Genomic DNA, 14,187 nt, shown 5'->3' on the forward strand with positions numbered 1-14,187 from the left:
GGAGATTTTAAGCCTTCTTCCCACCGCATCACTTTCAGCAAGCGGCCTTCTGACTGAGGAAAAACGAAAACTGAGCCAGAACAGTGAACTAGGTAAGGGCGCCTTTCCAACAAGTTTTAAGTGGATGGTGAAGGTTGCCTCGTTATGAGTAGTTGTCAAGTTTCTTACTCCGTGCAAATACGCGCGAGAAGGAGATCCGCTTGAGGAGCAGAAGACTTAACTTAAGTCGAGGATAACACCTGTTTTATGGACGTAATAATGGTTGTCTACGGAGCATCAGTGTATCTGTGTGACACGCGTTTTGTTTGTTTACAGTGTTGTCATCAACAGAGCTATGCAGTTTTATGTAAATTATTGTAAGTATTGGTGATTTTTGTAGTTTGCTTTTTGCATAGTTTTCTTGTCTTCTTAAATGTTATTGGACCTGGCCAAATTCATAACTGTTTGAAGGTGTTTGGTATCCTTGTATGTGCATGTATTGAAAACATTGGATTAAAATAAATGGCGCCTGGTTATTGGTGCCGGTGTGCAAATGTTCCGAAATCTTGACCGTGCCAAAGGCCGAAAAACGGGATGAATTCGATTAGCAGGACTCATTCGTGTTCGTAGCGGGTGGACGTTGGAGCACCCCTTATATCCAGGAAATAGAAAGGGGGATTTACTGGCTCTAATTCAGCCTCCTTTTATGCCATGCGCACAGAGAATCATGACGAAACAGGTCGACGCCAGTTTTGAGAGCAACAAAGCCTCGTACAACGACACGGACTCGCAGGGCTCTAGTAATGATACGGACTGCGGGCCGCCCAGTGCCGTAGACACGTACGGCAAGTTTCCGATACAATCCTGCCTCCGTCGAACGGCCAACCACACTGACGCGAGCGCCCCGGACGAGATCGGCTCTAACTCCGTGAGCCGGCCGAGAAAGAAATTCTTGAAAGTTGAATTTACCGGTATGATATCGGACGAGGATGGAGCTCAAAGCGATACGGATAAGGAATTGTACCAGATTCAAAGGAAAGGGCTTACCGGTATACGTCTTCGTGAACCAAGGTTGTCCTTACTGGGCAAGCCTATCAACTACAGGGCCCACAAAAGGGATGTTCGTTACCGTAGGGCCCAGGCTAAGGTGTATAATTTCCTGGAGAGACCGACGGGATGGAGGGATTTCTTGTATCACATAGTCGTGTGAGTACAATTTTCTTTATTATTCTCGCACACTGTATATTTCATTTTTCAGGATTTGTTTTAATATTGTCGTATATGGTCAGCAGTCCTGTGTGAATACATCTAACAATTGTTCGCGGAAATAAGGGCAATGGTAACCAGCATGCTCAGCCTATATACTGGATACACTGCAATTTCCAGTAACACTTTTCTTGCGGACGCTACAACCTAAGTAGATACAATGCGTATTGTACCTAACGGAAATATATCAGTACTGCTTAGTAAAATGGTTAGTGAGCAGAAAAAAAATCCTCTGTTTTCATAACTTAACAGGTAAGAGGGTTTGATTAATAAAAACGATGTCTACTGAGTAGCCTAAAGTTGGCAGTTGACGAGACATTGGAGAATGTATAGTTGTTGTCACTGTTGTTGTTTTATATATATATATATATATATATATATATATATATATATATATATATATATATACATCTATATATATATATATATATACATCTATATATATATATATGTGTGTGTGTGTGTGTGTGTGTGTGTTGAGTATACTGGAAGGAATTTTTATGAACAACTTAGACTCTTTCGTCGACAGATATCTTCCCATGATACGATTTTATTTCTCATTGCTAACCGATGATCTAGTTTGATAACCGGCAGTATTGCCTACAACTCCACTGGGTTAATCGTGTTATTGCCAATGAAGTTCTACACAAGCCTTTCTCACGCAGGGAAATCCGCGTGTACATCATGATTGTGGCACGTTATGCTTTACGAGGTTTCCCTGATAAGACATCCGCAGGTCCAATGTAACCCGATCAGATTAATTGGAGAATTTCCTGCTGGTCACCATAAACGAACGCCAATGATCCGTGCATCCAAACCCGATATTAGAAATAAGCGTAAAGAATATAGGTCATCGTTAGCAGTTGTAGTGTTGTAGCGTGGATGGTGCGGCCTGTACGTTGTAATGACCTACAGCAGCTTGGAAAGAGAAACTGGCTTGGTCAATCAAGGTGTCATTAGTCAGTAACGCGCAATGCTCGCTGTGTTGGTTAATTATTGCTCGAGATGTATTTAATCCAGTTATGAAAGAACATCACCGCGTTTTCCACTATTATAGTTACACAGTGTTTGCCTCTTCTTTAAAACTGAACACGTCCCTTACAACACTGTAGCCTTCTACACAAGTGTTGACCTTTTTTTTAAATACATTACCGCAGAGTCCTATACAATTGTGTACTTTCCTGTAAAATAGCGTAAACCTAAATACATTTATTGTGCTTTTCCTGTAAATACTGTTTACATATATGCAGTTGTAAACATTTAATCTAAAATACTCTATATCGAAATAGAAATGTGTACTTTTTAAACTAAAACACCGTATACCACGACACAATTGTGAACTTTTCCTCTAAAATACCCTATATTTTAATACTTTTCAACTAAAATACCCTATACCTCAATACGATTGTGGACATTCCGGTAGGGTGCTGTATACCTCAATTCAGTTGTGGACATTCCCTTTGTAATACCTTTCCTCTATAAAGTTGTGAATCTCTCCTCCACAGTACTGTGAATCCTCGTCTACAACACTTTGGACTTCTATAAAGAAAGTGAGCGTCTCGACAATACTTTGTCGGAATATAATATTGATATTAAATCGGAGAAATTTCGTTTATATTTCAGCGGAATTCGTCATTTGTTGCATGTCTGATCCATTATACTACATTTGATCCGGGTCACAGTTGGAATTTGTGATGCAATCGTTAGGCAATAGATCGGTACAGTGATACCCAACTCGTGTAAAAATCAATAATAAGTGTGCGTCAACCATTTACATTGTGTAGCGACAAGTTCCAATTAGCACAAGAATACGTGTAAGCATAACTGAATCCTATTTTTCCACTATGAATCAAGTTCGCTAAACATGACTGACACCATGGTGTAACTCCATATACACAGTATGCTGCACTGGTGGTGATGGATATTACTGACCGGACTACAGTACTACTATGACCTTGACCTTGATAAGATGTTAAGTGTGGGGAGGAGGGGGGGGGGAGTGATTTAGCTGGAATAAAGCCAAACTCGTTTATATTAAAACACCAGTGGCTTTTATACGTCAGCGTGGGGTGACGTCATATGTTTTTACGTTACCTACCTTCAGGCTAAAGTGGAAATGATAGGAAAAAATGGTGTTTCGTGCGAAAAGCAAATTACGCATATATGCCAGGCAAATTGGTTGTAATTTAGAAAAGCAATCCGGATTATATCGATCCATATCAACTAATCCTTCTTCTGGCATGCACAGGCGTCTGGAATGTACATGTTTCTTTAAAAGATATATTTCTCACGCAGATCAAATGCAATATGTTATGACATCAACTGGCTTATTTATACTCAGCACACACGAAGCGGTAGACCCGACCACATGCCTACACATATATACAGCGGTGACGTTTATTCAGATGTAAATGGTACGAACTTTTGATGATTTATACTGGTTGCCAATTGATAGCATTTCTCGGCGCCTAGTGCCATGGCTTGTTACGAGCACGAGGAGATATTTCAGTTTACGATCATTTTTTGACTTCACAATTTTGATTGCCATTCCTGCTTGGTATTATTTTCCAAAAGCGAGTAAAGTTAACCCAAAATTCTGACCCGTTTAGTAACGTTGATAACACGATTTCTCCTGGACTGAAGAATATAGGGATGAATTTTGTGATTTGCGATTTCTCCAACCATTATGCCCGAGGTCTCTATTAGTACTGCATGTTAAGAAGTAGTTGTTATATAATTTCCCTTAGTCTTATGAATCGATTTTCGTCCGGCAGGTACATATGCAGCCTTCCTCTCAAAATTCATTTTTATTCGTAATATTACCATTTTTTCTTACGTGTTGCATTGGAGAATGACTTTATATGTGTGGTGCAGTACCCGGATGTTTACAGGTATTCAACAGAAGGGATGCATATCAAGAATTAATAATTAATGGCGTTTTGTTTTAGCACTCCGTTTCTATAGTGCTATGATAAATGTAACTGACAGTTACATCTATTTACTTTGTAATTTTCTTACGAATATGACAAATAAATATCTGTTCTAGCATAATACAATCGGTGGATATTGTGAGCAAAGCGTTTGTCCAGCTGAAACCGATGATGGATTCCTGGCCAACGAAGTCGCAAGTTCGAACCCAGTTGTGGCTAGATCATCTGCGGCGTTAATTCAAGTAGTTTGTAAGGTATCTTAATGAGAAAAGGCGAATGTTCACTCCGAATGAACCGTCCTCCTTGGCCCATAAGCCTGTCTGCGTGCGCATACGAGTGCGAAAGTCTTGAGTGTGGGTATATAAAACACTGCGTTCTCTCCGGCTGTACGTGGGATGGTCTGTCGGCAACCTGCGAATGGCCGAGAGTTTCCCCAGTGCTCTGTCCGGTTTGCTCCCACCATAATGCTGGCCGCCGACGAAATATTCTTGCCTACGGCGTAAAACACCAAATAAATAAATATATAAGACACTTGGCTCATTTATTACGACTTAAGTCATAAATTGCACGTGCTTAAAAAGGCAAATGCAGAACAAGAAAAACGTCAAGTTGTTGTTGGTACAGTGTTCTGCAGAAAAAATCAGTGTAAAAATTTGAAACTTTCCTGAACAAAATATTTATAAAGGTAGCTGTGTTTCAATTTTTCATTTAGTAAGTCTAAATACATTTGATACAATTATGAACACAGTGAAATATACACACAAACTGCATGACCCAGTCGGCCTGTGGAATGATTCCTCATGTGCCCCTGATGTTCAGCTTTAACTCGTTTTGATGCTGTCTTTTATATTGACCAGTGAATATTATTTACCGGATGACTAGTCTGAATATGTGTTTGAAATAATAAAAGCAACACCGGCGCAGTTACCCCTGAGAAATACTCAAATTTATTAACACGCTTAAGAATTTAGCGAACTGACAAATAAAACCTTCGCTACACCTGTCTAAGTGCTTTATATTGTGCGTTCTGAGTTTATATTTGAACTATTGATGACACTAATGGTGCGGTCAAAAGATTAGTAATTTCAACAAAGAATGAATAAATAAATTTAATTATTTATTCGCTGTTCTGAGTGATTAACGGGTCTTCATATAACAGGGTTAGATGCAGAAATACACCACGAAAAGTGTATACATGAACAAACAATCTGACTGTGACGTATTGGCTGTCATTTTCGAGATATATTGTCCGTGGTTAAAAAAGAAAGAAGGCTATAAAGGTACATGCTGAAATAATTGTCCACATAGAAGTTTTGTCCGATTTCCATTTCATTTCCCCGCCCGTAGCCTTTATGACTTGAAGCGCCTTTATAAGTTTTTATATCCCGAAGTTAAGTTGTGTTAAGTAATGAGGCGCTAACGATGCGCTGTTGTTCGTGTGCTGTGTTTATGGGTCAGTGAATGATGTTCAACTGTTTACGTCTGTTGATCGATATAAGCAATAACATAACCCTGGCGTCTAATACTAAGCAGAAAAGCAGATTCGCTGTACTTTTAATTCCTTCTAGTTCACACTGTGGACTCTCTCCCGTGAAGATCCGTGTTCGAATCCAGGTTTTAACCAAGGGTTAAATCCTTCAATAATTAGGACTGTTTTAAAAATCATTAACATGTAATCTAACTGCAATAAGACCATGGTTAGTTTGTAACCTCATAATTTAGCAGATTTGCAGTGCTTTTAATTTTCCTTCCATTCTGATGCTGATAAACTTTCCAGGTGTGACCAAAGGTGTAAATCCTCCCATCGATACGTACACATGATTCGGAATACCTTGAAAATTAATAGGTAATATTTGGTGCCCCAGTTATTAAGGTTTGTTGCTCGTTAAGCTTTATAATAACGGGCTATCGACGGCGGCTTGCGTAGTCTAACTTCCCTGAAAAGACCACTTGTGCTTCACCAATATGGCAGGCACATCTGTACTTCACACGCGGGTAAGTTCGTCAAAAACTTGCCAAAGGTTGGGGTTTACACCGAGCATTCTGGTTTCCTCGTGAATAAATAAATCAATAAATTATTCAGGTACTTAATACTAACATGATGGCTCTTCATAGAGCAATAGCTCAAGTTTCATTTGAATTGATGTAAATACAGTAGGCCTATAGGTCTGCGGCATGGCATTTCAGTGAGAGACCATACTAGATATATTCATCGGCTTTGTTAAATGGAATGTGTTACAATGCTTAAATACAGATATTTAATCTGTATCGACTGCACTTTTGCAGATGTGTATAAATTCTTACCACGCACTGATTGAATGATTATAGCTTGATAATCTCGTTTATTGATCTTTGATTCAGTGATTGATTTCATACACACAGTATGTAACCAAATTAAAGATCTGGTGGGATTAAAAACCCCAGGGACTTTGAAATACCGATACATTAGCCACAAGAACAGAACGCATTGGAACAGAAAAACCCTCTTGTATTGCACTAGAACGTTAACATTTTGTATAGAATTTTCTCTGTGCTGCAAATGAAAATGCCTGAGTAAATGTCCTTAAAAACTGAAATGCTCTACCACACCGAATACGATGCGTGGAAATAAATTAAAAATAACGCCTCGGGATGTTAAATCGGGGTAATGTGATTTATTTGGAAGGTAACTTAATTTGAAATCACATTTTCACGGGGTGCTTCCAAACAAAAGAAAAAATACATCGGTATAGATTTAAGCCTAAGATAGTTTATTCACTTATTTTCTTTGAAGTTAACGTCGCTTTTAACATTATTTCAGTCGGATCATACCTTGTTTAATTGTGGTATACTGGCGCCAGTGCTGACGTATATGTATTTATTTATTTGATTGGTGTTTTACGCCATACTCAAGAATATTTTACTTATATGACGGTGGCCAGCATGATGGTGGGAGGAAACCTGGCCGAACCCGGGGGGAAACCCACGACCATCCGCAAGTTGTTGACAGACTTTCCCACTTACGGCCGGGGAGGAAGCCAGCATAGGCTGGACTAGAACTCACAGCGACCGCATTGGTGATAGGCTCCTGTGCCATTACGCTGCGCGAGTGCGCTAACAAAATGACCCACGGAGGCCCCCAGCGTATATGTATGTACAGGGCTGTGTATATGCAAAGCATTACTCCCCACTCAGTCACAACACTGGCATCTCGTAGATCTCCAAGATTTCCTGTTTGAACCTGTTTTGGGATTAGAGTTGAATGCTCTAAAACCTCGGTCAACTGAGTGTCTTGTACGTTAGGCACACAGTAAAAATGTTGTATTTTTACAATACAATTTGCTGTAAATAAACAGCTTACTTCTGGCTATAAATGTAAAATCATTTGCGTTGTTACATATGCAAGGAGCTGTAAATGTATAACATCTTCTTATGACACTTTTGGCACTCAACGCGCCGTGGACGCAGCCATACGTATCCAATATTCACAATCATGTTGTAAAATTAGCTAGAATGACTGCACACGTGTTTTCACTTGTATACTACACACTTATGCCATATGTGTTTTTCGGTACAGTACTTTGTGTAGACCAAGTGCATTTGTCCAGTCTGTACAGTACATTAATCTGTTGGAAAATACAGGACTATACTGCACATATAAACAGGCATATTCCACGGTGGTTTAATCAAGTCTTGATCACGCTTTAGGGCCTGGAGGGGGCCTCCGTTCTTTGGGAGCAGCAGAACTAAGATAACACTGAATCCTGAGAAAGTATTGACATGTGGTTCTAATAGGAGCTGGATGTGGTTACTGCACTCGCCACTCTAACGCTTGCATAACGATGGGTTTCGTTGTCTGAACATCTCATGCCATTGATTTCCCGTTTGATAACATGTTAACGATCGCTGCACATCTGGGTGTCTAACCGGATTCCATCCCTTTAATGTGGCCACTTGGGTAAAAGCATCGCTCTCATGAGGAGCGGTAAAAAGCGTGATTTTGTGGAATAGCTCTTTTATTAAGTAGGACTGTAGAAACAACCTCAGACATTCAGCTTTGATGTAACTTGGGTACTGTTATATAATTAAATCCAAAGCCAACTTACCAGCCAACATGGTGTGCATGTGGTAAAGTCCGTCAGTAACTTGCCAAATGTCGATGGTTTACACTAGGCACTCCGGTTTCCTCCACCCACAGTAGTTACGATCATCGTAAAACTTTAAAAATGGCTCTAAACAACAATCAACTAAATAAATAAATGTGTAGCTCTTTAAAATGACTCCCCGGATGTAGAACACATATACACGCACACTATGCTACTCACATAAAAATGAGATATGTATGAGCAGTCATGTTTGGTACTAGGCTAAACCAAATATTCTGGCATCTGCTGTGACAGATTTCAAAAAGATGCAAGTAAGTTGCATTTGCAATATTTCATAAAAACGAGGTTTTCAAAATTATTTTCAGTACGACACTTTTCAAAATTTCACCGCAACCCACCCCAACCCCACCCCCAGCCCGGTTCCACATACCATATACCACACCCAAAAAAATTATAAGGACATCAAGTCACAAGTAAATACGAATAAACATGTAAGGAATCTTTCACCTCGAATAGTAAATGTGCTACAACGGTTCTTATACGAGCATACAACCAAATCTAAATGTCCATCTTCAAATAGCTTTAAGCACAAGTGACCGGCGTGTTCCATAACCGCTAAATAGATCCATAAATTACACTCAGTTATTTACTCTAACTTGACGTCTCCCGCTTACCAGAACTAATTTAGTACGAGAAAGACACATGTAGCATCCCGCCCTCTAAAAAAAATGTTCTATTTTCCACTCGAATTAACAGGGCTTTTACCGGAACTGGACCTGTATTCGCTCATACAATCAAATAGGGTAAACGACTATACCATCCATTTAATTTTGCAGCGCGAGCTGACAAGACTATTTTTCCCCCCACAGAAGAGAGTATGTCTGGTAGACAAACCCCAGTCCAGGTATCTGCATTTGTTATCTAAACTAGGCATATGTCAGATAACTTCAGAATGGAGGGGGCGTCGTGCTAATACGGTTTTGCCACGTTGCTATTGATTGCGTTTGTCATGATCAGAGCGTGATATTTCCTGGATTTATCGTGTCATGTCCACAATGGAACACGTCCGATGTGACGAGACACGGCAGCAATATCAAAACACTGGCCACGTAATCTGCGTCTGATGCGAAAAATATACCGACAAACCGCTGTTGTGTGCATACAGACAAGGAGTCGGTGGGGTCAGTGGAGAAAGTTCGACTAAAAGAGACAAAATTAATTCAAATTCAAGGTCTCACATTAGAGTTGTGAGCGATAACATAAGCTACGAAAACGCTGTCGCATGGTTTCATTTATTTATTTGATTAGTGTTTTACGCCGTACTCTAGACTATTTCACTTACCCGACGACGGCCAGCATGATGGTGGGAGGAAACCGGGCAGAGCCCAAAGAAAACCCACTTCCGTCCGCAAGTTGCTGCCCGACCTTGCCATGTATGACTGGAAACGAAGCCAGCATGAACATGACACAGGGTAAATTTAAGGCTGCTGTTGGGCGTTTTAATTGAATCACTCGCTTATGATTTGCTTTTTAATATCCCGATTTCGCTATGACGAAAACCGGTTAGACAGACAGATACATGTTATTAACGGTGGCTTATCCCACGCTCTCTTCTCCTCTTCCGACGAAAAGTTAACGCAAAGCTTATTGAGTTATCAAGCGGGGGCACGTGGCTGTCACCCATGCTGCCATAAATCGGACTGGATTACCGTATTTGACCGATAACTGCTTTCGAATTGGCGAACTCATTCTGAGCACAAATCCGTGTCTGTTGGCAACGAGGGCTAGTCGACTTTACTAGCTGTTTGATAAACCCCTGATGAACGAGGAAAAGGCATGGGCAGAATTTATGATATATAATAGCGATATGTATCGACACTGCTGAGCGCTGCCACTGGCTACCAGTAACCGCCCCTCCATCTGCACTGCACGGAGCAGAAAGCTAAAGTAAATAACATTACTCTGGTGGACCTTTTCAATACCTACTTAGCTTAATGGCTGACGCTCTCGATAGAATCTATAATTACCTATTTCCCAGATTTCCGCCTCAGCTCACTTCTGCACGCGGGATTATCGGAACTACGATGACCCATATAGCATTTGAGTCCGCGTGCTCCTTGGTAAATTGACGTTGTCCAAATCGCTTATATGGCATTTTTTTCTCACGTGTTTATTCACATGTATTTCGTTGTAGTTTAACCCCGTGTTCAGAAATTTTGAAACATACCGTTGAGGTCAGTTATGCGTGTGAAAGGAACTGCGGGTATTCCTCCGGGGTAACTATGCATCGTTTAACTGGCTACTGACTACCTGCACGAGACTTCTCTACACGTGAAGTTAGTATTTGTACATCGTCTTTGTAGTCTTCAACGAACGCGAGACAGCTGGGAAAACGGTCATGTGAGAGGGATCGATCGCTTATTGTCACCAAGACACTTCAATCAGCGACGGCTGGAAACCCGCGCTTAGCAGAGTTTGACCTATTCTGCTTTTTTAGCACCTATGTATCACTTGGTGTTTTGTTGTCATCTACCAGAATACTCCTCGAGTGCGCTACATCTTAGTTTTGATAGCATGTATTTACCTGCCCTTTCCAACATTTCTTGCATGCTCCGCCAGCACAGCTGTGCAGCGTCTACCACAACGCGTTAACGTGTAACGGAGCCAGGGCTACACCCGTCCCTGATCGTCCATTTAGATTGTGTGTTATCGAAGACGATAGTGTAAGCACAAGGTTTAGAACGAGCTTGCGCGGTCAGTGTGCTGGATTTCTCCCAGGGTTCATAGCGAGTTTATGTAAAACCATTATCGTTCCGCTTACGGTTCAAATGGAAAATAAACCTGCGGATCTCGTCCTTGCTGGACAAACGCTGCATAGTCTCCTGACACCTTCATGTAAATGCATCTCACACTTTACCGGTGATATGTGAGCACATTAAGTGCCTTTGTAGTGCAAGTGGACTGCAGAAAACCGTTGATATTGTATTACCATGTAGACCACTTGATGTAGGCCGTGAAGTCTCCTATTAAATATACGAATATAAAAGACTACAGTATGGAGAGTAAAACCATAGCAGAGACGACTGTGTGATAGCTGGCAAATGAAGCTCACACGCAGTACGGCCTCTTGTAAATTTATCTCAGTTTTATTCTAACTGTTCATGTAAATGAATAAATAGTAGCAGCTTACAGGCCCCCTAGTACTATCACTTCAGCAGAAGTAGGCAAATAAAATACAGCGATATCAATTGCAATTTATTAGACATCACAATTACATGTTTCCATGGCCTAGACTGTTAAAATTTTTCCCAAAAAGGTGCAGCTGGGATGAATGCGATTCAGAATAGTTTCACTTCACATACATGTGAAAGTATACATTTACTTTTGCAAAGTATACGTTTACTTTTGCAATGTAAACGTTAACATTTGTCTTGATAAACTTTTACCATGAGTAAATCTTTACTAAAACATTTACCCAAAAGATGTAGGGTAGACTTGTAGTCTTCATGCATGCATGATGCAGAAGGCATAGAGGCCTATTTGCTTGAGAAGTGAGTGAGTGAGTGCTTGGGGTTTAACGTCGTACTTAACAATTTTTCATTCATATGACGACGAAGGAATCCTTAGAGTGCATGTAATGCACCTCCTTGTTGCAGGACGGATTTCCTCCGCCCTTTTATCTAGTGCTGCTTCACACTGAGACGCCTTACCGAAGGCAAGTAATCGACCCCGCCCGAGCCATTGTACTGAGACGGGTCAACCAGTCGTTGCACTATCCCCCTCATGTTGAATGCCAATTGACAAAGTTACAACTTCCTCTTTTAAGGTCTTAGATGTGACTCGGCCCAGGACTGACCCTGGATCTACCCAATTTGCTTGAGGAAAGTAGGAGTGAGTGAGTGAGCGCTTGGGTTTTAAGGTCGTGCTCAACAATTTTTCAGTCATATGACAACGAAAGAATCCTTAGGGTGTATGTATTGTACCTCATTGTTGCAGGACGGACTTTCACCGCTCTTTTATCTAGTGTTGCTTCAATGAGACGACTTACGGAAGGCAAGTGAGCCGCCCCGCCCGAGCCATTATACTGATACGGGTCAACCAGTCGTCGTATTGTCCCTTTCATGATGAACGCCAAGTGACGAAGTTACAACTACCTCTTTTAAAGTCTTAGATGTGACTCGACACAGGATTGACCCTGGATCTACCGCTCCCGATTTGCTTGAGGAAAGTGGGAACGTAATAATTTATGGCCTAATGTAAACGTTCGGCTTTTTATGTGAGGAGGGAGGTATACCCGTGCGTTAACATGTACATGTTTACTCACTTTTACTATCGCAATGTAAAAGGTTACCATTTCAAGTTAAAATAGTTTAGCTCATGTTATAAATGTGGAATGTTTACTGTAAAGTGTAAATAATGGTAAAACAGATGTCATTAATCTTTGGATATTTAGTAGAAGTTCTAACAGTGTAGCGATCAGAAGTAAACGTGTTTGGTTTTGAGCTTTATGAGAAGTCCGTCTGGAATAGCAAACCACAGACGCACAAAATGCAATTATTTTCAGTATACTGTAATAATGTGCGTACCTGTAGATTAGGACAAACTATGTGGGTATAAAATCTGCTGAAGTGTGATGTCCTGGTTTACTTTACCTCTTAAACACTGTGTAGATCATGCCGGCTTTTTTACCTTACCTTCACTCAAAAACAATAATAATCTGTTAAATTTAACAGAATGTCTGTTGTCAGAGTGATCGTAGAATGTATTCTGTTATTGCAGCAGATTGTTCTGTTAAATATAACGCACATATCCTATTAATTCAACAAAAATATTCTATTAGACTAAGATGATATTATGTTAAGTATGACAGAATATTGTACTATAATAACAGAATATATTCTAGCATCACTCAGACAACAGACTTTGTTAAAATTAACAGATTAGTTTTTTTCAGTGTGGCTTCCTGGTTTTTATGTTCATCGGTATTCGCAATACCAGTTATACTTGTGAAATGGCGGCGAACATTCGTTGTTCCAATTGTGAAAGAAAACATTTTTTCCCAGGAATGGCGTTTTAAATGAAATCTATGACCTGTGTCCGTTAGCTCCCATTTCGTTGCAGTGATTCGATATTTACCGGTATATGTAGGTGGATATCAAAGATAAACCTGTTTTCCCCGAAAAGTGGAATGTAATATAACAGATAAACCCACATGCCTGTATAAGTATTACCAAAAGCAATAATAGATCTGCATTTTTTGTTTGGATATATTTATCTGGAATTACTTGCGTAAACGCCAAACGCTTTCTTTCAGCTCACAAGTATTCACTTTGTATGGCTGAGGTCAAAACTATGTACAGCGCCTTTGTTCAGTTCACAAAAAGTTTGCACTGTATACCCACGCGAGATCAAAACCACGTACACATTTGTATTGAGTTCACAAATAATTAAAATAAAACCATATAACATATGCCTGTGAGACATGTACATGATACGCCAACGAACACAGGCGGCTTTCTGTGTTCAGAAATCTACCCGACCCAAAAATAGTTGCTGGCGTCAAAATGTCCCAAAACTATTGATTATCGCAGCGCATCTCTAGAAAGAAAATCTTCTATTTGCAAAGAAACAATAATCCAGACGTTTATGCTTTATCTTGACAAGATAAGAAAACCTCTGAATCGGTATTAGATTCAGTCGAATCTACGAAGATATCAACGTATCTAGATTCACGACTGCTTCAATGTATACATAGTTGGTAGAGCGCGCTGCGTTCGTTCTCAGACGAAGTGGTTTTTGTTCGTGCTTATTGATCAGAAGAGCCCCGTGAACTTATCACACAAAGACCAGTGACTGTGACCAGGTGCTGTATTTCGCAATGGTGATTAGGTTGGCTGTATTTTCGGCGCAGGTAGAGGCTGGAGAGA

General features: G+C 40.3%; 1 protein-coding gene across 1 annotated transcript in view; it reads left to right on the forward strand.

Annotated features, from left to right (window-relative positions):
* The first annotated feature begins 706 nt into the window (after positions 1-706).
* Positions 707-14,187, forward strand: part of LOC135463440 (potassium voltage-gated channel subfamily KQT member 1-like) — a 161,597-nt gene continuing 148,116 nt past the window's right edge. The window contains exon 1 of the mRNA XM_064740699.1: positions 707-1,185. Coding sequence (XP_064596769.1) covers positions 707-1,185 — 479 coding nt within the window. The remainder of the gene's footprint in view (positions 1,186-14,187) is intronic.

Source organism: Liolophura sinensis, chromosome 3 (assembly GCF_032854445.1).
Source record: "Liolophura sinensis isolate JHLJ2023 chromosome 3, CUHK_Ljap_v2, whole genome shotgun sequence".
NCBI lineage: Eukaryota > Metazoa > Mollusca > Polyplacophora > Chitonida > Chitonidae > Liolophura > Liolophura sinensis.